Raw genomic sequence first — 23651 nt, forward strand, 5'->3', positions numbered from 1 at the left:
TATTCAACTAATATATTCTTTACTGCATTGGTATTGGAGGAGTACTATGTATTGGCAAATGAACAAGTGAAGGCATCGGTGGACGAAATGGCACAGGCGTATTCTTTAGCTCGCGACTGGTTGCTGTGTCATTGAATAAATTGCTTCTATTGTGTTTCCAATCAAACCACATATTCTCTTTTTATATCAGAAGCTACGTTTTCTTTGTCTATCTCTCTTTTTACCCTCTGTCTGCTCATCTCTGCTTCTTTTTCCACAGAGCTCATGTTTTTTCATAAGGTCTGGAGTAGAGAGAGAGAGAGAGAGAGAGAGAGAGAAGTGAAAGACTGATTAGGTCTGTGGGGACGTTTGTGTGTGTGGATGTGTGTGAGGGTGATAATGTAAAGAGGGTACATGCACTGACTTAATCAGGCAGAGTGGAAAGCATTAGATGCCACTGATCCCAGACCAAGGAGAGAGAAAAGGGGGAAGGCGAGGCAAGTGAGGCAAACATATGGCACAGATAAAAAAAAGAAGAGGGTAAAGAGAGGGAGACGGAAACCGAACAGAGAGGTAAAGAGGGTGAAAGAGAGAGAAAAGAGGGCGGAGATGAGTCAAACAGAGCGGGAGCAAACCCAGATAAAAATAGAGAGGCCAAGAGGGAAGGAGAAAGACATAGCCGAAAAATAATGTGACATGAGAGGCTCTTCATACAGGCAATTTGCAGGAGTCCACACGCGGCTCGACAAGCCTCCACGCCTCATTTTTATCTCTCCTCTCGTTCATGGCGTGGTCTGCTGCAGAGACAGGTCTCGGGTTGTTTTTTGTTTTTTTTAATACCCCTTTTCTCAAGGCAAACCCCTGAACAATTATTCTGACTGGATATGGTAAAAAAAAAAAAAAAAAAAAAGCATAAATTGAGTGTGATCTCCAACCGCAGGGCTCTGACTGACACGTTGATGTCCTGTGGGTAATTATCTGCATCAGAGAATCTGCCTCGGCTAATTGACGTAGATACATAACATGATAGTTAAAGAACACAATGTAGAGAAAATATACCTCAGTGTCAAAGTGAATCGTAACTACAAATATGTAAAGGTCTTGACTGTACTTCACAGATATTCTTGCATGTTCTGTTAAAGGTTGACCACAGAGATTGGTTTTATTACGACAAGGTGATATTGCTTTTGTGCCCAGAGATCACACATACATTGATCTGTTTGATCATTGGAGCATCTAATAATCTAGCATGGATACAGCATCCAGCTCTAAAAACCTAATAATCACAATTGTTTTCTTTTTTGTATGAATTAAAACACAAAGTCTGTTTGTTTTTTTTAAAGTGAGGGGTCTCTTTAATATAATATTAAGAGCATAGTAAAGAAGAAAGGAATCATGGGAGATGTCTTTAAATTAAACTAGTTCCATTAGCAATGTTTATACATTTTATATCTGAATTGATAATGTTGAAATTGACATTTGTCCTCTTGGGAATGTTTGATATTTAAAGCTTAAAAACAGGTGATAAATCAGACACTTCACACGCCAGTTCGTCTATTCTTATAATATTGCCAACAGAGTTGTGTATTGAGAAATGGTGTCATTGGAATGGGGGTGGACCTTTAAAAACAACATCAATATTTTGAGAAACACACTTATTAGCTGTCTTGTCGAGATTTAGAGGAGAAGATTGACACCACACACCATAGTGTTCGATAACTATGGAGCTACATCAAGCTGCTAGTTAGCTTAGCATTAAGAAAAAAAACACATGTCATGATTCTGTCCAAAGACAATATGTGCTATGTAAGCTAACATATTCTGTCACTTGAATTTCCCTCGGGATCAATAAAGTATCTATCCATTTCTTGTATCTGTCCACAAAAATATTGAGCCGTAAAGAGTTGTTACTCCCTGCTCCTAGTCTTGATGCTAAGCGAACTACCTGCCAGCTTCAGGTACAATGGTATTATGTATTGTCTGTCATTTTTATTGGTTAGCGATTGTCTGTAAACATCTTCATTACTGCTTTCTTTTTCTTGATTGATGCTACTTTGGAGGAAGCTATGCGTGCAACTAAGGGGGGGACAAGAAAGTATTTTGTTGTGTATCATCTATTATTGCTATCTTATCATATCCCAATCCATATGGATTAAGAGTTGTGCAGACAGTTGCTGGTAGCAACTTTGAACAACTTGACCCATCTAAACATTGATGGGTCGCCCAAATATTTGAGAGTTGTAGCAAAATAATCTAAATGTTTTTTTTGTTTTTTTTTAAGTTTTAGAGGACAGTATACAATGTAAAAGGCCAGTGTTTCTCTTGCTATGTAACGGTCAACTGTACAATGTGCATCTGTGGGGCTGACCATTATTTGCCAGCTAAACCTTGAGTAGTTACACCCTTTCTGACATTGTCATATTGTATTTCCATGCGAGTATAACTGAATTGTCTACTTGTTATTCTGTTTGCAGACTGGATTGCCTTGAAAAGCCCTTTGAAGGACGAATAAAGTATTCTGAATTGAAATGTGTCTTCACTGTCTGTATTCATTTGTGTCTCCATTTTTTCTACCAGCTCTACCCCCTCCTCTACTTTTAGATTTCCTCGTCTGTAAATCGTCTGAACGCGGAGTAGATGTGATCTCATGCTGAACAGGGAAGTTTTCTGTTCCTCTCTGATCTGAGGTCCATTGTTATCGGTCATCTGTAGACCTCTTTGGCCTTTGATTGCACCACAATAGACCGGAAGGGTTCCTGGTACCGAGGCACATATGTGAGAGCAAGGGGGAACCAGAAACGGGTTCTGATAACTTATCTCTCACAAATAAACAGAAAGTTTCCGATACTCTTTGCCGTGGTTGATGTTTCGTTGAGGTTATTTTCTCCGTCGTGCCAGTGAACATCTAAACTGTGTTTGTGAGAGAACGCAGGTGGTCAGATGAAGCACAGGAAGACGGGCAGAAGGAGAAGGCAGAGATCACATCTGGCTCTCGTCTCTTCATCCACCTTGAAGTCCCCTGTATCCGCCCGCTTTAAGGCAACACACGACACAAACTCCTGTTTATCTATCCACTAACATCCCTTTCTCCAATCTCCCAATCCAGACTGTTTCTTTGCTTCTTCCTTTTCACGTAATATTTAATAACTTTCAGTTTTGTGTTTATCCAATTTCATGTGTTGCTAATATTAATGAGTAGTCTCTTTAGCGATTATTTCATCTGATTAACACTTTAACTCAAACCCTCTCTCCTTCCCTTGTCTATTTTAGTTAATCCATTTTTTTCCATCAGTGGACCAAATCAAAGTGCTCGCATCGCAGAGAATCATCCACGGACGTTTTTACGAAACTCTGCAGGAGTCTTAGCGTCTTTCAGCTCGTTGTTTGGGTTCATTCTCACAGATGCCATCGTTGTATTTGGGCTGCTTTAAACACCTACTGTAAACTACCTGTCAAACCTCAAAGGACAGGTAAACACAGTGGAGTATATAGCACCAGAACTGTCCATAAAAGTTGGTGGAGACCAAACATGGAGTTTTTAACCCCAGAAATCTGTGAATTAACCCCAAAAAACAACTTACTTGTCAAGTGTTACTCATCGTGACACTCCAAGAGCCCTGCTGTGACTATTTAAATCTTACACATGGATTCTTATCAACCCCCCGTGGACCGGATTCGTGAGCCTTTTTTAGCGCTCTTTCTGCCATGTTAGAGCAGAGCGTTGAACGTGGAATTAAGATCATGTGTTCTTCTCCGTCTCCAAAAAAAAAACAGTTTTAGTGTGGTGTTAACAGCCTTACATCTGGTATAGGTCGACGTAAACCCCTTAGTGCATGTAAGACCACTTCACATCTAGTCGACTCAGTCGGCCCCCCTGCAGGGAGGCGGATTTACCTTTAAAGAAAAGTCCTGCAATCAGCTCCTCAAATCCTCTCGTGACATGTTTTAATACCTAAATCAGGTATCAGAGCCGGTCTGTCAGCTCCACAGTTTTCAAGCTCTCCTCAGCTCAGTCCCCCTCAGAGACCACCAAAGGAAGGTCAAGCTCTCATAGTTTGAATTCCTAAAGAGACGTCTCAGTAGATAATCTGTCTGGAATCATCTCAAAGGCTTTAACGCCCTTCTGTTGAGTGAAGACAAAGACTGGATGTTAAACCGCGTTGTGTGCAAGACTGAAGTCTTCTCAGAATGTGAACTTAAAGTGGAAACTTTAAATTCATGGATTATTTTAGATGATGATTTAATACATCGCAGGGTTTACTTTACAAAGATAAAAAAAACATGGTCAAAATAACTTCTAACATGAACTCAACAAGATAACAGGATTAAAAGGGTTTTTAGTTTTCTGGATGGTTCTATTCTGGCCGAGTTTTGGAAGAGGCGAGCGGGAAAGATACGGTCGAAGTCAAGAGTGAAAACATTCAGACGGTTGTGCTCAAAACGTGAAGCGCGGCAAATTTCACGCAAAGGGGTAAGAAGCGTCTTTCCAAGAGTCCTGCGAGAAAACAAGACGATGTAGTTTGTCCAGTCTGCGAGGACTTTGTCTATAACTGCTCCTTAGTGAAATGAGATTATTGCAGTGTCATAAAGAGTGAGTACGGAGTTGAGCGACCTTCATGAAAAATCCGTCCTTGTACAGAGTAGCAGGGTGACGCACACGCTAACGGAGAAAAAGCTAAACACAGAAGGCTTCAGGAGCAGAACAGCCCCAATCTGTTAAAGATTAACACTCGGCAGTATCAGCACCTCGTCTGGCATGTTCTTCCTAATCTCCGTCTCTCTCTGTCTGTCTCCCGTGTTAGCGGCCGCAGACGGGGTTTGCCTTCAAAAAGAGGATTCCCCGCGCAGCCCTTCCCTCCGCCTTTCTTCTCCTCTAAAAACCCTCCTGATACGAGACGACGACAGAGGTGTGAAGAATCGTAAGCCCCCTAAATTAAAAAAAAAGGAAATCTTTTGCTTTCTTCTCGGCTCTCATAATCACACTAAGCCGGCTCCTTTTTTTTTTTTAAACACTTCTCATTCTTAATGCCTCAAAATGTGAATGTTGCGTGTCTTGTTTTTCTCGTGTCGTCGGCGCAAACTAAGCTTGAAGTACCGCGGCCCTCTTACTCCGTCACATCCGTTTCTCTGCGCGTTAGCTCACTTTGCGATACGTCCAACGACACAGAAGAGGTTTACAGTTGATCTGTGTTTACGAGCTCAGAGAGACGCAACCGCCGATTTGACGGGACGTCTCGGGACAGTAACTTCTCAACAGGTGGCATTTACGAGCCACAAAGCGTTTCTTTTTTTCTTCTCCTGCTTTACTCAGATGACACGTCTTTCACAAGATGTCTCTAAAAAAAACTGACCAGTAAATGCAGCGTTTCGTGATCCACAGGTAGCGTTCGTGAGCTGCTCTAAAATTATTTGTTTATTCCGGGTTTTTCCGTCTTTGGCCGTCAACTGAAACACAAAAACACGTCTAAGGACGACGGCTTCTGTCACTCAATTGTTTCAAAAATTGTCCTTCTGAAGAGGACGGATCATGTCGCTTCTTTAATCATTACGGTTGTGAAGACATTTGATGCACACGAATCTTACCGTTTGAAAAAAAAAAAAAAAAACTGCTATTCAACAATCAAAATGACCGAAGCGTGATCGTGACTTACGCCCTCATATCTGAAGGAGAAAAGGTTCTCGACTGTGGCTCAATGGATTCATTTCTTTCCTCCAGCTTGCTTGTACCGCGGTTTGAAGTCTAGAGGAGGCTGTCAGCCATTTCTCACAGGGTTCATGAATATACGACAGTGGGAACAAAGGGAAAAATCCCGAACTGTTTGAGAATACCTTTAAAAAAAAAGAAAAAGTCATCAGATTTTTTTTTTTTTTTTTGTCACTCTGAACTTGGAGCTCAGACGTGATGGTTTGGACCCTTTCTCCGAAGAACAGGATGATTGTGAGCGTGTGAGATAGATCGATTTTTTTAGATTATAGAAAAGAGAGAAAAAAAAGGGAGCTGGTAAATGAATCAAGAAAGAAAAAGGGACGAGATGATGGGGAATAGAGTGGGGGGGGGCAGAGACAAAGTGTCACCAGAAGTTTGTCTATTTATAGAGCAGCTCTGGATCTGCAGCTTTTAATTCTCCCCCTGAGCTCTTCAATAAGAGCAACTTCTCGTCTCTTAGGAGAAGTTTCTCTTAGTCACACAGATAGATGGAGAAAGGGACACACAGACTCCGACTGGGAGGTTTTCATGGGGGGGGGGGGGGGGGAGATCTGCAAATCTTGTCAAGTGAATAGGATTGAAGTCTCAAATTGTGTGTCTCAGCACAAACGTCTGGAGAGAGAGAGAGAGAGGGGCGGGCGAGCAGACGAACACTCACACAGGTAGGAGAGGGAAAAACAAGCGGTTGATCTCAGCCAAAGGCTCGACAGAGATCACACGGCTCAAAAATAAGCAGACATCACAAACAGGACGGGAACAACAGAGGCACTGAATGTTCCAAAACAAAACAAAAAAAAAACACGACTTTTTTTAAAACCACGTGCTGACATGAAGTAACGCAAGAAAGCGTGCAGAATCAGTGCGTAAAGTTCAGTCAGGCGACGAGGGTTTCCTTCAGAGGGAACTTAAAGAATCTGGAGGATTCCCGGGATGAATAAATTTGTAGCATAGCATGCTAACGACTTCAATATTTAACAGCAAATGTTAAATAATACAGAACAGTCCTCCGAGTGCACAAGCGTCTTTGCACATTTTCTGTACAATATCTTGCTTCAAACTTTACGCCTTTGTTTTTCTTACCATTCATTTTTAACAAGGCGATTAATGGTGACTCAATCACTAGTTCCTCCGTGACTTTCTTCAGCTGCGTGTTGGGTGCCACTTTCTCGTCAATGTTGAGTTTGTAGAAGCGTTCGTAATTCAGCTACATGTGACGCAGTGAACTCTGTAAATGTGCAGTCGTCTCTTCTTGTCCACTCACTGTGGTATCTGAACATCTGCAGTCTGTCGAGCTGAAAGATAAAAGACCCGTCATGTGACGAGTCCTAGTTTGGGTCCGACTGAGGCGTGTTCATTCAAGAGTTACAGGACCTCCAGCAGAATGACCTCGGCGTTAGTTCGACTCTGAGACATTTCAAGGTTGACTTTATTTGTAAATTCCAAAATATGTCAGACATACAGTGAAATCGAAATTACGTTTCCCCCTTCCCCACGGTGCAATGTAGATAAAAAACATATGAGATAAAATAGATAAAATAAAATGAGGTAAAAAAGATGAATAATATTTACATTAATAAAATCTAAATGTGCAAAAAAAATTAACATTTTAAAAATGTACATTTCAGCCGGACTAACGTGTAAACGAAATGACGAAGTGTTTACCTCGCTGAAAGAATTTGAATTCATAAAGCGCGTGTACGATTCTGCAAAAGGGAGTCGATTACAAAGGCAGTTCGTGGCAGTGACGTATGGACCAAAGTCAGACGGGTTTAACAGATGAACTGTGTGTAGAGGAGTGTTCATAAACAGCTTCTCCGTGTCGTTTCGTGTTATGATCCGGCCCCGGCCACGCGGCTCAATGTGTTCCACTGTGAGCCGCGTCGTGATATTTGTTCAATCAATCGCGCGGCGAGAGCGCCCCGGGTATTCACCGACGACGCACCCTGGAGCATGTTTGACACTGAGGCTCTATTAAAAGCAGCAGAGAAACCACTGCAGTCTCTTCTCTTCCCACACACACACACACACACACACACACAGTGTGTGTGCTCGACGCGTGTTCCCTCGGGCTTCACTTAAAACAGACGTACCCAGACAGTCAGCAGTCAGCCTTTTTTCCTGCCTGCTCGTCTATACTGGGCCTATCTTTGCTGTGCAGCCGGGGAGGGGCTGTTCCCGCTCTCTTTAGATAGCAGAACTCACACCTACAATCACTTTAAGACACAGGCGTCCCCCCCCCCCCCCCCCCTCCTCCCCCCTCCCCTTGTGCCACTGAGCAGCTACACCCTGCAGCGGCTCTATCAGGGCTGGAATCAATGGAACACAAGAGGCAGGAAGTTAGCCGCACTGGTCGTATCCTTTAACCTTTTCAACGCGCTGAATTCCTTCTGTCGTGTTATTCAGCTGTAAATCACTCCATGTGTGTACACTGTGTAATGATTTAAAAAAAAAAAAAAAAAGACATGGGAGTGAAAACATGAAAACACTGAGTAATGGGTGGGTGGGGGGGATCAACGGCAAATATTTTAATCTCTAAAGTAGTGTTTAAGGTCTGCTTGTGTGTAAGGAATGATGAACTAGGATTACACGAACGTGGACTTTTTCACCGTTTTTTCACAATTACAAAGAGTCGTTTCTCAAACACAAGTTCAGTTCCGACTCCTGCGTTCAAATGTCTCTCTCTCTCTCTCTCTCTAAGGGTTGTACAGATGGGAGAGAAAAATCAGCACCAACTCCAGTACAGATGGGCTCCTTTGCTTTTTATAGTTCATCTCGAGGCCTCAGTGTGGATTTCAGACTGTTTCATAACCATCTTTAACCCTTCACTGTTCCTTTAACAAACCCAAAATTGCTTCTTCTTCTTCTTTCTTTTTTCTTCTGAAGAAAAACTGTCAACACTTGAGAAGACCAATCACGTTATGAAGCTTACATCACACCGAGTAAGAGAGAGCTTTTTTGCTAAATATCAAAACCACCACTAAAGCAGGTATTTCTCAGATTAAATCAACAGGATTTGGGGCTCCGGTTGAACTCGGGAGTTTGGCACCTTTGCCCTCGTTCCATTAACCATGTGTGAGGCTACATGGCTGCTGTTCAGTTTGAAACGTACTCAGCTCCATGTTTATTTAAGCTAGGTTATTAGCGACTTTTTTTTGCCAGGCTTGCCAAAGACTCAACTCTTTGACATAATGTATGAATGTTGATTAATTGGAAGGGAAATTCCAGAGGCTTTAAGAACAGCCGGGAGATTTAAAGTTACATAAGAAGCCACATTTCCACTGTCAGGTAGCCGAGCTAGCACAGGCTCCCACGGGGACGCTAATGTTTCAACACCTGTTTAGCAATCGCAGGTACACTCAAGTGTAGTGCTTGTGTCACACAGTGGAAATGGGGAAGTTTAACAACAGTTCACGGTCTTCTTTCACAGCTTGAGGCGATGACCGTGCACACACACACACACACACACACACACACTCGGTAATACTGTGTTTGAAAAGGAAGTGAAGCCGTGCACCCACGACAGTTTTGAAATGGTTCACTTTAGGTACGTTTCTATCAGACGTCGTGACATCCTTGTGTGTGTGTACCAGTCAAACAGACGCACACCCCTCTGACACACAAACAGGTACACAGTGAGCAGGATCCGTCAAGGTGACCCACAAGCTCCGGTCTGAAATAGAGCTGTAAAGTTCGGGCCCCAGCAGAAGCCACATAAACTCGAGTTCAATAACCTGCATGTGTGCACAGTGTGTGTGCGTTGGTGTGCTTGTCCACAACACTAACCCACAGACGCACAAACACCGCCGCCCACACAAAGACAAGTTTTTGAGTGTTGATGTCGAGCGCCGCAATAAATTTGTCATGTATGTGTAACCTAGTTTTAAGGTCTGGCTAAAAATGGCTCAACACGACCTGATGTTGAAGGGACGAAGAGTGGGAGGGCAGCTCAGCCGGAGCGGCGGCGGCGGCGGGGGGGGGGGGGGGAGTCTAGAAATAACCTCAATAGCACAAGAGTCTGCCAAGAGCTCAGGCGTCCGTCGAGGTGGTATGAATCTGTTTGACCGAGGCCGAACAACAACAGAGGTAGTTGGTGACTTTCTCTCCACTATTCAAGACTTTACTTCCTGTTGAGTGACGTGATTAGAGCTCAGAGTTGCGTCCTCGGTCGTCGTCAGTTCCTTAAACGTTCTGCTTAAGAGAAAATCGCAATAATGCCTTAAACGACCAATTACAATCAAGTATTCAATACAGCCGTGTGACGACTTGAGATTATATTCCAATTACCTCCGTCTATTTCTGAGACTATTTCAAAGAAACACTCAACAAACACCCGAGTTGGACTGCATGAACATTACTGAGAGTGCTACCGATTTCACCCTCAAACTTCTCCCTGTCAAAGAAAGTCCATTCAACACAAGCCAATTGGCTGGCTGCTGCCATGACAACAGAGTGCTGGTAAATGAGATTTCAGTTGAAAATGTCACAACTTCTCTCCAGCAGCTGTGAGACGCTGAAACAATGAGGTTGTTTTTTTTTTCCTTTCTCCAATGGCGCCAAAGTGGAAAGAAGTGGCGTCCAGAGTGTGCGGCGCGTCTTTGCAGCGGCTGTCCTTTGGTTTCGGACGCTCTCGCGTTGACAACCTGCTTTACTGCCAGCACACAAAAGGCACGTTCAACACATTTGTACCGTCCCTCATTGATTTTTACGACGTTCGTTTCCAGAAATGGACGAGCCGTTGGGACGGACTCGTCATATTTGCCGCCGACTCTGAAACACCGGGTTAATTGAGGTGGACAGTCCCAATCGTGACACTTAAAATGGCGTTAAAACGGCACTTATTTTCACCGGCGGTACGTGAATGTCACGGCTCCTCGAGCTAACAGCCGACCTCCAAACCCCCCCCCCCCCCCCCCCCTCCCCGCACATTCGCTGCTGGCCCGCGTGGCTGAAAGGCCTCTCCCGGGGTTATTTGGTTATCGGGTCTGGATGCAAATATGCCGGTGAGATCATTCACAGCTTGGTGTCAGACAGTCACAGCTGCTCGCGGTTGAAATGGTGCCAAGGGGAGAGCGAGACAAAAACGATGGCTGTGTTAGCGTCTGCGAGCGTGAAAAAAACAAAAACAACACATTTTCATGTCCAGTGTCTTCAGGTTTCTCTCTTATTAGTGATAAATGACTGTGCAGGCCTACAGACTTGTTAACTGACTCACACATTAGCTATCTGGCGTTCTCGTCTGCTGCCAAACGCCCTCTCGCCATCCGAGATCCTGTGCTAACCTGTGGCATCTTGTTTCCAGATGTGTTATCCACATCGTGCCAGCATGCGCTGCAGTTTGGCCCCGGCTGCTGCTCGCATTTAAAAATAAAAAATAAAAAAAAAAAGTGTCCTGGTTGGCAACTTTCACTTCCTCTCATCAGCTTTGTCTGAAATGCACACATTTACTCTCCAAGCAGCGGCTGCTAACGACGGCGGTTATTAGGAAACGCAGCATGTGTGCAGATTTCAAAACCTGGTGAGAAGTAGGAACGAAGTGCGACCTGCGGCGAGCGCAGCAGACGGACGGGAGCATGGGAACGTTTCTCTCCTGGCTGCTGTTTTTTTTTTGTCTCAGCAGTCACGTCGGAGGTGGCTTCGGTTTGTGGAAACCACGTGATCTACTTTGACTGTTGTTTGTTTGTGGTTTTTGTCTGGATCTGTTCAAACATGAAACGATATTAGCCAGTATCACATCCTGTGACGACGATTCACTTTCAGTCTGACACGTCTGTTTTCACTTTATAAAAAAACATGATTGAAGCGTTGGTTTTAATGTGCAGTAGATTTTATCCCACTATAGACTTTATACAACTTGGAGGTCCAAACCTTTTCTGAATCCCTATGGACTCAAAACGATCATGTAGAGACATTACTTGGCCAATAGGAGACCTTTGAGATGGGTTAGTGGGATAAAATCTGTTTTTAAATGTGCAGCAGCGATATGAAAACTGAACTGAAGCAGGAAAACAACGTTTGAGATTAGACAGAAATGACGAAATATCCTGGTTCAGCAAAGTGACTCCAAAGTCTACAGTGGTGTCTGCATCACAGCTGAGCTGACACTGGACCCAACAGAAGTGTTGGAGAATAGAGACGACCCGAGGCGACTCGTTTCAAAGTCGACGAAACGCTCATTTAAATTCAGACTGACCAACTGGTCTGCTGGCTTTTTATACTGACCATCACAAGTAACTAGCTGACTAGCCTGGGCAGCTGTGGCTCAGTTGGTGGTGTCGCCAGCTAGCCGGCTAGCTGACTAGCCGGGGCAGCTGTGGCTCAGTTGGTGGTGTCTCAACCAATAGGTCAAGGGTTCCATACCCTCGCCATGCCAACAACATGTCCGATGTGTCCTTGGGAAAGACATGTAACCCCGAATTGAATCGAATTGATTATTAGTTACTTGTGATGGTGAATAAACAAAGCAAGCAGACTAGTTGACTACCAACTGAGCCACAGCTGCCCAGGCTAGTCAGCTAGCCGGCTAGTCAGCTAGTCTGCTGGCTAACTCAGACACACAGTCTGCTAGCTGACTAGCCGACGACACTACCATCTGAGCCACAGCTGCCCCGGCTAGTCAGCTAGCCGGCTAGTTAGCTAGTCGGCGGCTGCCTTACAGCTCAGACACATTTGACCAGCATGGAGGGCTAACGTACAAATAATAGTTTAACTGACCACAGTCATTTTGGTGCCAAGTAGAAGTGGTGAAAAAGTTATCAAACACACACACGTGGCACATCCCTCGTTGAGAACAGTGTAGAAATACTGCACCGTTGTTTTTAGTCATATCTGTGAACGGTCCACATACATCAAGTCGAATTCCAGCGTCGTTCCAAAGCTTCACTTTCTCTCTCCTCATGTTGCTCACATTTCCCATCTCTTTTTTGCTCCATTCAAACTTCTTCCATGCTGTGTGCTTTAATTGTTCAATATGAATAAGGCAGACTGACCTACCGCCTGTGTTCATTACACCCCTGGGATGTTTGGATGAGCTGGCTGGCTAGTTGACTGAGTAATGATTGGACACACTGCCTGCCAGCCTCGCCGGCCTGCTAACCGACTCACAAATTGACTACCTGCCCGCCTGAATGACGACCTCGCCTATAACCTGCCAGCCTCCTCTATGACAATACCACCAACACAATGTGCCTGACAGCGCCGGATGTTTCCTGAAAGGATCCTCAAATAGGACGGCCGTGCAATGCGCCATTCTCTGACTGTCCCCCCCCCCCCCCCTCCCCGTCCCCCCCCCCCCCATCGCGGCACAGAGGTCGTCGCTCCCACAGAGAAATCAATAAGCAACAATGATTAAGCTCGACGTGGCGTATCGGTTTGCAAAGGTCTGTCCAAGTTCACAAAAGGTAGCGGAGACAATACACGACTTTAGCCGAGCGTCAGCAGCAGCGGAGTCTTGCGAGTGAGGGGGGGGGGGCCCAGAAAGCATCGATCAAACATGTGCATCCCGACATAAGGCCGATTCCCAGAAACAGAGGGGCGGCACATGTTGTCCACGGGCTCTTTACGCACGTGGCCTCCGTTGACTCGTCTTCTCTCATGAACTTTTCACTCACTCCGTCTTTATGTCGTCCCACTTGCGTCAACAAACACCTTCCACATGACTCAGTTTCATGTCGGCCGGCCGAGCTGGCAATTTGCGGGATTTAATCTCCTCTTTATTACCGGAGCAAAATGTGAAATGACAACCAGGATTCAGCTGCCAAAAGGAATAGAGTCAGAGAGTCAGAAACAGGAAGTAGCTGCATTAGCTTTCGCTGACGTCGATTTAAAAAAAAAAAAAAAAAAAAAAAGGCACCCAGGAATGAAATCTGTCACGTCCTGGGTGTTAGCTCTTCCTTTGGAAATCAGGTGAGCACAGCGTGTGCTGCAGGTCTGATGACAAACCTGCTTTCTGTCACTTCTTTTGTTATCTGGGAGTGTGTGGAGTGTGTACAGCGGTAACCTGCCGGGCCCTCAAATAAGATGTGTGTGTGTGTGTGTGTTTTTTTAATGGAAGTCACGACTTGTCAAAACACAGTGTGTGGTTTCGCCTTGAGAGAATACAAAAGAGCTGTGGATGTTTTGTGATTCTTTAGTCGAGATGGAACATTTGGGTTGGAGGAATTTTTGGAGATAAAAACAAATTATTAGAAAATTTAAATGATACAAGATGGAATTAATGATCTGATTAAATACTTTCTGATTCTCAGGGTTAATCATTTAGGCGACTGAATGTCAAACGTCTTTTCAAAGCTTCTTATTTCCTGTCATTTGTCCAACCAAAGACTCAGCACATCCTTACTTTAAGCAGCGGGAACGACTTCCTGTCAAATCAAACCTAAATGTTTGATCACACGAGCGATCAATGCGTTTTCTCTTCTCATTATTCGAGGTCTTTTTGAGGATTTTTTCATGGTGAAGGACATGTTACGGTTGTCACGACACCAGAAATGAAAACTTTGAATCGGATCGCTACTAAAAAAAAAAAAAAAAAATCAAAAAAATCCAACAACATGCAACAAAAGGAAGTCCTGGACGCCTTATACTGGCTCATTTCTCATCAATACAAATTGAAAGCGGACTGCTGCTGTCATGTGACTGAGGATGTTGCTTCTGTACTGTCAAAAAAGTCATGGTATCTGAAGTATCTGAGCATCGGTAAATTCTCACATCGTTTTCAGCGTTTATGTACGAACAGTAAAAGTTATTGTCGGCTTCAGCATTAATACAAATCAATATCATTGCCTATAGATGAATATGTTGGTCAATCATCATTTTGAGGACAGCATTATCACCGAGAAGGACTGTGTGTGCACGTATTGTCAAAAGATCCACTCCAACATCTCCCCAGTTGATTCTCCCTGCTGTTAACAGGCTGAACAGGATTATTTTTAGACATCCTTTGGCTGTCTTGCTGATGGACTCCCCTGACTGTCAGGTGAAGGAATGTGAACCTAACCGGTCTGTCTGCTTCCTGAAGCCCTGCAGCTGCCTCTCTGACATCGACACGGCTTCAGATGGAGAGAAATCAACAAAAAAAAAAAAAAAAGGAAGGAAGGAAAGGAGAAAACACTCACAGTCCAGGTGCTTCTTCTTGGGTCCGCTCACTTCATGTGTGGTGGCTTTGCACACAGCCTTACTGATGGCAGAGCCGGTCATGCTGTGCTGAGCTGCTGCGATCCGATCCGTGATAGATTGGCCTGACATCTTGGCTTCTTCTTTCTCTCTCTCTTAAATCAGCTCAAAACAAACCAAAAAGAAAACAGAAACGGCACAATAACGATCCGATCAGTGGATCAGGGTGGAGAGGAGGGTGGTGTTTCTTCTTCGTCTCTCTCCCTCTCTCTCTCTCTCTCTCTCTCTCTCCAGGTGCGCAGGAAAACCTGTGCAGAGTCTTCGAGCGGTGCAAGGTGCAAGAATCAACAGCTGATCTGTAGTCTTGCAAAGTCCAATAATCGTATCTATCTATCTATCTAGAAAACAAAAACACAAGAGACACTAATGTGAGCCAGTCTGTGTTAGCTAATGTTCCCGTTGCAGCACTCGAACCAGGAAAGAGTCCCACTGTGGAAGTTGTAAACACTGGAAAAGACTTTCAGGCCACAAATAAACATCGCTGACTTGGCTGGTTTTGTGTGCAAACCAGGGACGGATTTAGTTCTTTTTTTTTTATTTCCACCTCAGGGCAGGAAACAAAAACAACAAGAAGAAAAAAAAACAACAACAAAGTAAATCCGTGTGAAATCACAGCTCTGCACAATCTCCTTCCCAACCCACCCACGGGTGTAAAAAGTCAGTCAGGACGGAGCAGCTCATTGTCTGGAGGTGATGAGGTGACAATCCCGGACAGATCGATGTGTTCAAACCCCCCCGAAGAGAAGAAGCTTGTTGGGTGTTTTAGCAGAGAAGGGTTCAGTCGGTGCTGCTGTCCTCCAGCTGCAGGCTCCTCATCACAGGCTTAGGTTAGTCTCTGTTTCATTTACACACGGTCCCGGTTCGGTTCTGTTCGGTCCCGGTTCTGTTCTGCTGTCTGGGAGGGGGGTGGGAAAAGTCTCGCCAGCGGTTTCTCTTCGTGAACTGACTGGCTGGTTGCTTCTCTGCCGGACAAAATGGCAGCGTGAAAAATCAGCTGATCTCACAACTGTGCTGCCTTCAGGGAAACCCTGGGAGGATAGGAATTTAGAACTGTTTCTCCTTTGAGACGGTTCAAGTACTCTACTGCTCCTTTAAAGGGGATATACAATGCGAAACCTCACAGTGTTTTTGAACATTTATTTGGGTAGCCTGTGTGTCTATCGACCCACAAAATTTGAAATAAATCTATCCAGTCCTTTGTTTGTGGTCCGCAGAAGTCTTACCACTCAGAGAAAAACGCTCTGTTTGAAATGTTCTGTTTGTGACATCACAAGTTGGATTCTGGTAAGAAAATCATCTCTCCTTGTATCTCCACCCATGGACTCCCCCTCCAGCCCAGAGAAAACTTTGGCACAGGTTCTTCATTTTTATTCTCTCTACAGAGGCGTGATGTCTTCTAGGAAACTTGGGGGCGGGGTCATTGTATTTAAAGAGACACACACACCTAAACGTATCCTTCTGAGAGAGCTGGTTTCTACAGGGTCACAAACCTGCTTGATTCATGTTATATTTGAACCAAAACACAGCACAGATGTTTCATTTAAACCACAGGAGACCGTTTGAAAAGGTGATAAAGGGGTATAACATGTCCCCTTTTAAGTAGTCTATCTTTTTTTTAACTTAATTATTTAAATATTTAAACAATATTTTTTCCTTCAGGTACTGTCACGATAAGTCCCAGATCACTAGCTTCATTTTCACAAACACTTTAACTCTACAATTCATTTGAAACTTTTTTTTTTCTTCAAAAAAGCAACATGTGTCACTGAGAACTTTTAACACACGCTGCGGTTACGTTTCTTAATTTCTTAACTTAATTTCTTAACTTAAATTTAAAAAAACAAAATTGCTTTATAGACTTTTTTCCTCTTTTTGTGAGTGCTCTTAAAGTAGTCGCTGTATCTCCGACAGCTCCTGAACGCATCTCTAGTCTATTGGACGAGCCGTAAGGAGTGAGCGTGGTTTTTAAGGTGTCACGGTTTCAATTGTAGCGGAATTTGTGAAACAAAAGTATCTTATATTCTTTTTTTTTTGGAGGACACAAAAGCATCTGTTGTAGAAAACAAACAAAACAAACCGACGCAAATTTCCTCGTTGTGTCTTATCCTTTTTTTTCCTTCTTTTTTTTTAAGAGATGTCTCGCGCCGCTGCAATCCACATTTAAGGTGGTATTAAATGATTCCTCAGACGCCGTGTCCTTGTTTGACTCCAGACTATGTGGAACACGGTGTGCTGAAAAAGCAGCGGGGAGACGCTCCTGCTGCACGCTGCACGAGCACTGAGGGTATCAAAGCGGATCTGAGAGCTGAATAAATCAAATCGATGGCAGAGGAGGACTGTATTTCACACTTAGTATGAAATGTTATTACCTACAAGCTGCTTTACCCAGACATCTGAAGTGGCTCACATTGATTACAGCTGTATGCTGCCATGATTCAATAAAGCTTTATTGAAAAATGTGATTTCACCAAGACATGACCTGAGAGTCGGCGCGGCACGAGGACTTGTGTGTTGTTGAGTTATGAGAGAGGAGAGTGGTTGAGTGATACCATAAAGCACACGTGCAGCAGTCTCTTGTGGGTGTGGGTCAGGCTGTCAGACACTTACTCTCAGTTTCAGGGAGCTGTAGCTGCAGCTTGCAGTATTTCCTGCCTGGGTGAGAAATACTGCACTGACCCCGATAGAAGCAAGCAGAGACAGACGCAGGTGAAGGGCGGGGAATTTACCGCCACCCTCGACCTCCAGTGACCTCTGTGTGCTAAACCCAGACAGGAGAGGAGACAGACTCTTCATGATGTGGTGATGGATGTGTAACCCTGCAGTGTCTCACAACATTTATAGAAACTGTGTTTAATTTCATCACTTCATCGTCATCACTGTGACATGAGAGCGCAGCAGGAGCTGGCGATCGAACCCTCGAGTTCGTTTTGTTTTCTGAGCTAAGAGAACAAAACGAGCAGACGTTTGAAAGCGGGTTTATTCAGGTGCAGAAAAAAAAAATCAACAAACGTGCAAAAAGGAGAAACAGTTTCATTTAAAAAGCAAAGAGGCTACGAAATCAATCACTGGCGGGAATTCATTCTGCACATTTTAGAGCTGCGATGGAATCACGACCCACGGGTCAAAAAAAAAAAAAAAAAAGGTGACACATTGCTGTCAAACAATTTTGCTTTTGAATCAAATTCTTCACTGATAGATTACCCCAAAAATAGAACAGACAAACACTGTTCTTACCATAAGATCTTAGTATAAACAAGAACAGGTTGCCTTGACGACGGATGGCAGAAATCTACTAAAATGTTCAGGTTGCTTTGGATTGACCTCCAAAGGTTATTTATTTATTATCATTTTTGCCTGTAAACAGCCGAACAGCTTTCTGGAGTTCGACTGTGAACGGTGGAGCTCAGTGAGTCTGTGCAACCAACACAACCGTGAACATCCAGATACAGAATGACACATACTGATCATCTCTTACAAGCTGAACATGTTCGTATGTAAGCCACACGGCAGGCAGCCTGTGCAACTGGTTTCTACTTTTTCTTATTTCTGCTCAATCTGATGTTGCAAAGCATCCATAGAGCAGAAAATAAAAGGAAGTAAAAACACAGCCTCAGAGGATGGAGCAGCACAGACCACCAAAGAGGGATCAGTTCTCGGTTTTTTTTTTGATGCACTGTGTCATTGCCAGCTTTCATGAGTGGAAACAGCTGCAACAGTGGACTGAATCAAGCGCTTTTCAAAATAAAAGACCAGAATGAAAAAAAAAAAACACATTTTCCTCTCAAGTCTCTCGAGAAAGAAGCAAAAAATGCGATAGTTGCTTAATTGCATAATGAAGAAAATGATGAAGAGTTGGTGCACAGCCGAACAAAGGCGAGCAGAGTGACAGTCACACGGGCGCGTTCAGGGATTTGAGAGCTTCCACCTGTCTCGCGTGCGGAGACGAGAGCACCCAAAGGAGACTCGCGTGAGCTCGTTGCAGACCCTCAAAGTCACACCTGCGTCCTGCGCACGCCGCGCACGGCGTCCCCATCTCACCTCTCCCCCTCTCCTGACGCTCCGACACAGAGCGCAGCGTTGCCATCTGCAGGCGGGATACCCAAACTCCCCCGTTTCCATGGCAACAGCAAGGATGCAAGGGAGCCCCCCCTTTTTTTTTTCTTCTTTTTTTTTTTATACCGTAGCCCCTGGCAACAGCCTCCCGGTCCCATCAGCAGCTGTCAGTCACTGGGATGAGCACGCTGCGTCGCCCACGGCCAATGTGCTCCGAGAGATAGGAACAAATCCATTAGCACGCCGCAGACAGACGCGGGGTCAGCTCACGGAGAGACAAAGACAGAGGGAGGAGGACCCCGAGGCGCTCACAGTTCATACTGTACATAATGTGTTCACATGCTGTTGGAATATCTGAGAGTGATCGCCATGGTAGCAATCGATGAGGCGAGGTGAGACGTACAATAACCGCTCTCAAGAGTCTTTTTGATGCTGCTATTGAATCCACATCTTCGGACTGTAAAGTTTATCTTTACAGCTGTTTGCTCAGAACTTCAACTATATATATGAAGATGGACGATACGTCGCCACCTCCTCCTGTTTTACTGAAAGTGAAACCAAATGTCCTCCTGCCTCTAACAAAAACAGACATTTAACCGAGGTTTGAAAGGCTGATGTGCAGTTTGTAATAAATGACGAGCATTGTGGAAACCCCAGACAAGCATGACTTTATAATATACTTAAGTATTCAGCTTTCTAAAAAGTGATAAAATCAGTTTATCAAAAGATTTAGAGAGAAGAAAGCATCCTTTCAAAATAATACATCTGTGAATCTGCAGCTGCTGGTTTCACCTTTTTGTCACCTTTTTTAGCCGCCTGGTAAAGATCTCTCTCTCTCTCTCTCTCTCTCTCAGTCAGGTCGAGTAGGATTCAAGGGAGAGGAGATTCTGATTCCATCTAGTGGACAAATGGAGAATAGCAGCGGTGAACAAACAAGAATCTGGATCATGGTGGAGTTAATAAATGTCTAGAAAACTGTTTAAATGTTAGCTTGAATGTTTTAAGAGTGACGTCTTTGTGTTGTGTTAATAACGAGCGGCTGCAGGAACACTGGAAGTCACATACACAAGAGTGTTTTTAAACGCAGAAATAAACTATATAAATATATAAATAAATATATAAATATATATAAATAAAAATAAACTATATATATTCTATTTTTTTCTTCTTCTTTTGATTATTTTTGCATCTTTTTTGTACTGAATGTTTCTTTTTATGCTTACCCTTTAAAATATATATATATATATATATGAATGATTAATATAATATTAATATCTTAATACAAAATTTTTTAAATGCTCTGTGTTGTCCAAAATTCTTAAAACCAACTAGAACACACAGTGAATGAATAAAGTCATAAAAGCAGACTTTACAACAGAGGGCCGACACAGTCAACGTAAATCACATTAAAAGGAAGCGAAACGAGCGAGTAATCTGGAGCTTCATGGGAGTCTGGGGATCTTTCCACCGACTGGTAATCCAGCTGTTCACGGCTGTTCAGAGATCTTTCCAGAACATTTCATGGAAATTAAAACTCAACGTCTCCCCCCTGAATGCTCTTCATTTCTAAACCGGGCACTCAGAACCCAAGAGGGTTAAACGATGAATCGAACGTCTGCAGAGTGGATTAACAGGATTTCCTGGAGAACAGAGGACTCAGACGTGGACTCTGACCAGTTCGGCTTATTCTGAAATGTTAAGAGGTGATTTACATACTTTAATAAAGTAAATTGACTAAAAAGGTCGCAGGAATGTATTTATATTAAAATGAATGTGCAAACATTTCTCCAATGGATGGTGCAGAAAAGGTTTATTATTCTCCTCTGTGATGGTTCACGATATCTCTCTACATGTTTTCGCATTTTAAACCAAGAAAGAAGGAACTTTGAAAGAATTTAATTTGAAGGGAAAGATTACAATCAAGTGTTGTATGTCATGAAATCCATTATATTACACAAACCACAAAAGGGCATAAAGAACTTCTTTGTGATTGGTCTGATCATCAAATCACAAATATTGCATTACAACAGCCAAGAAACTATCTTGGGCGCGTAAAGAAAAGATTTCACCTGGCGTCAGTCAAACCCGACTGAACTTCAGGATCCGCCTCTGTCAGGGCTGTAACTGTAGAAAACTGAGAGCAGGCTGTCAATCATCATTATCACTGTCATCTTTACTGTCAGACTCAGAGTCCATTAGAAAACACATAAAAAATAAACAACTAAAACAAGTTAAAAATACAAACAGACAACAAATAACATAACATTATAAAACACAACTGTACCAACGTCGGCACACGGATGAGTGCTCACACAGACTCTTACTCAGCCCGTGTATAAAGCCAGGCTAATATATTAAACGCTGATGCTGCTGCTGCTGCGAGGCCCACTGCCTGCTCAAGATTCTCTCAGATCACTTATTCATTCATCAGGCTTATATAGGAGATGTGAGGCTGTTGAATTATGGGACTTAATAAACTTTAATTTGATTGGTTAAGAGGCCACATTCGAGGCTCGTGCTGTGCGGAGAGACACTGCAGACGCAGACGGCACAGAGCGTCCTTTTAAAGGAGGCTTCATGTAAACTAAAACCTCGTCTGTGTGCTCCAGACTGAAACACATACAACCTTCTATGTTTTATAATTATTACTCTAGGACTGCTCCATCGCCCTGACCTCGTAGCTGCAGCATCTTTCTGTTGATAATAAATATAAATGACCTCCTCGGCGTGATAAAACTGTTGCAAAGAAAATGGACTCTCCAGCTTTCTCCGGCCGCCTCACTTCCATATCAACCTTTGGAGAAGGTTTAAGACAAAACACATCTTTCCTTCTCTTTGTTTCACGTGTTAAACACGTCAGATCTCGGCAGGATTGTAGGCACAATTGTTATCTTCTGTTGTCCATCAGAAAATGTCAGAAACACTTCCATACATATACACACACACTATCAGTCGCTATGCATTACTGCGTCGCCCTCTCTCATAAAAAAGCCAAATCTATACAGTTATTGTACAAAAAAATTAGCTATATAACAAGTTTGTCACCCGCTGTGTCTTTACATGTCTCATCTGAGTCATCATTTCTCACATCATCGTCTCTTATAAATCGAGCCAATTCAAAGGTGCAGAGAGAGTCATTTCAGCGTCTTTGAAATGGACCGCTCCGAGGCCACTTCCTGTCAAGCACAGGTGTGAGGGATACTTCAGCACAGCCAGGTCGGTAGGTAGGTGCTGATGGCTTCACACCATCCCAGTCAGAGATTCGGATTGAGTGTCCACGGGGATGGGCTGGCAGCAGCCGATGAGGATGTACCTGAGGACCCACAGGTAGATGCTGCCTGACAGGAGGACGGTCAGGCCAAGCAGCAGGAAGCTGATGATGGACTGAGGACTCAGACTGAACAGCACCATCAAGTTGGGGACGGAGTCATCGCTGGATTTCTGGGCTGGAGGAACAAAGAGCACTTACACGAGCTGTTTTTATATAGTGTCAAAAGATAACTTTTGTGTTTGTTCTTTCTTTTAAGATACGTGTAAAACCTTTTTTTTTTTTTTTTTTGGTTATACCTAAAGTGGAAAAAACTGACGACTGGGATAGAAGCTAAGCCCGGATACCAACACAGATAGTCAAGGACACCCTGGGAGGACAGTGAATGTCATTTTTAACACATGAAGTAAATACTTGAATTTGAAAAAGTTCAACATGTGAAAAAATCACAAACAAAAAAAAATCATCTGAAAACTATGAATGTCTGCATGTTACTTTAATATATTTAGATGTTGTGCAGAAGAGAAATCACCAAAGTTTGAACATCTCCCCGGTCCATGTGGTTTGTACTTTAAAGATAGAGATAGATAGATAGATAGATAGATAGATAGATAGATAGATACTTTATTGATCCCGAGGGAAATTCAAAAATGATCTGACATGAGAGAAAACATTGACCTGACTCGTTGGTGAAGCAATTTAGTGAAAACTAAAATTATCAACCCAAAAGTAGCACCAGGAAAGAAGTCAAAAGTTCACTAAAGTAATTTGGATTTAACATTGGCGAGCTTGAATGCCTTCATGTATAAAGCTCGGAAAATTAAGGTGTAAGAGGAAAGGCAATAGGATTAACGCCCAAATCTCCCAAAACAGTGCAACAGTAGTTCGGCTTGTCTCGTTTTCTAAAAATTGCAAACCGAGCAGAAGTTCCAGAGTCAAATTGAAGGAATTCATCCCGACAGGACCTCGATTCAGGAGAAGTGATGAAAACGTTTAGGGAGCATTTTAAATGGACACCACAGTAACCGATGAATCACCGTCGCATCCCAAGATCATCGGGACAGAATTTCAGACATGAAAGGAGACGAAAAAGAATTTGAATATAGATTTATGATTCATGCAGTATAGGTCATTGATTGCCCTGTCTAATCAAGGCTCATTTACATTCGGATGGCATGTGTTTGAAGAGCGCTTGACGATAGATTGGTGTACAAACAGTGAACAGAGAGAGTGGTCATGTATAGGCTCATCTTTACTCCGTGCTCTCTACGCCACTTAATCCAGCCCTGATCCATAAATGTGATTTGAAAAACTAAACGAGCTCTTAAAAGAAAGTCAGAGGCGACACAAGATTGGTTTCCTGATAAAGGGAAAAGACCTTCATTGCATTTACTGAACGACAAAGTGTTTGATTAAAAAACACACTCTCACCTCTGCTGAAGTGAAGCATCAGAAACACACTGATGAGGATCCTCA

General features: G+C 43.4%; 1 protein-coding gene across 1 annotated transcript in view; it reads right to left on the reverse strand.

Annotated features, from left to right (window-relative positions):
- Positions 1–15871, reverse strand: part of LOC306841967 (phosphatidylinositol-binding clathrin assembly protein) — a 77644-nt gene extending 61773 nt beyond the window's left edge. The window contains 1 exon segment of the mRNA XM_079372012.1: positions 14797–15871. Coding sequence (XP_079228138.1) covers positions 14797–14926 — 130 coding nt within the window. The 5' untranslated portion in view covers positions 14927–15871.
- Positions 15872–23651: the final 7780 nt, after the last annotated feature.

Source organism: Symphodus melops (genome assembly GCF_947650265.1).
Source record: "Symphodus melops genome assembly, chromosome: 20".
Taxonomy (NCBI): Eukaryota; Metazoa; Chordata; class Actinopteri; order Labriformes; family Labridae; genus Symphodus; species Symphodus melops.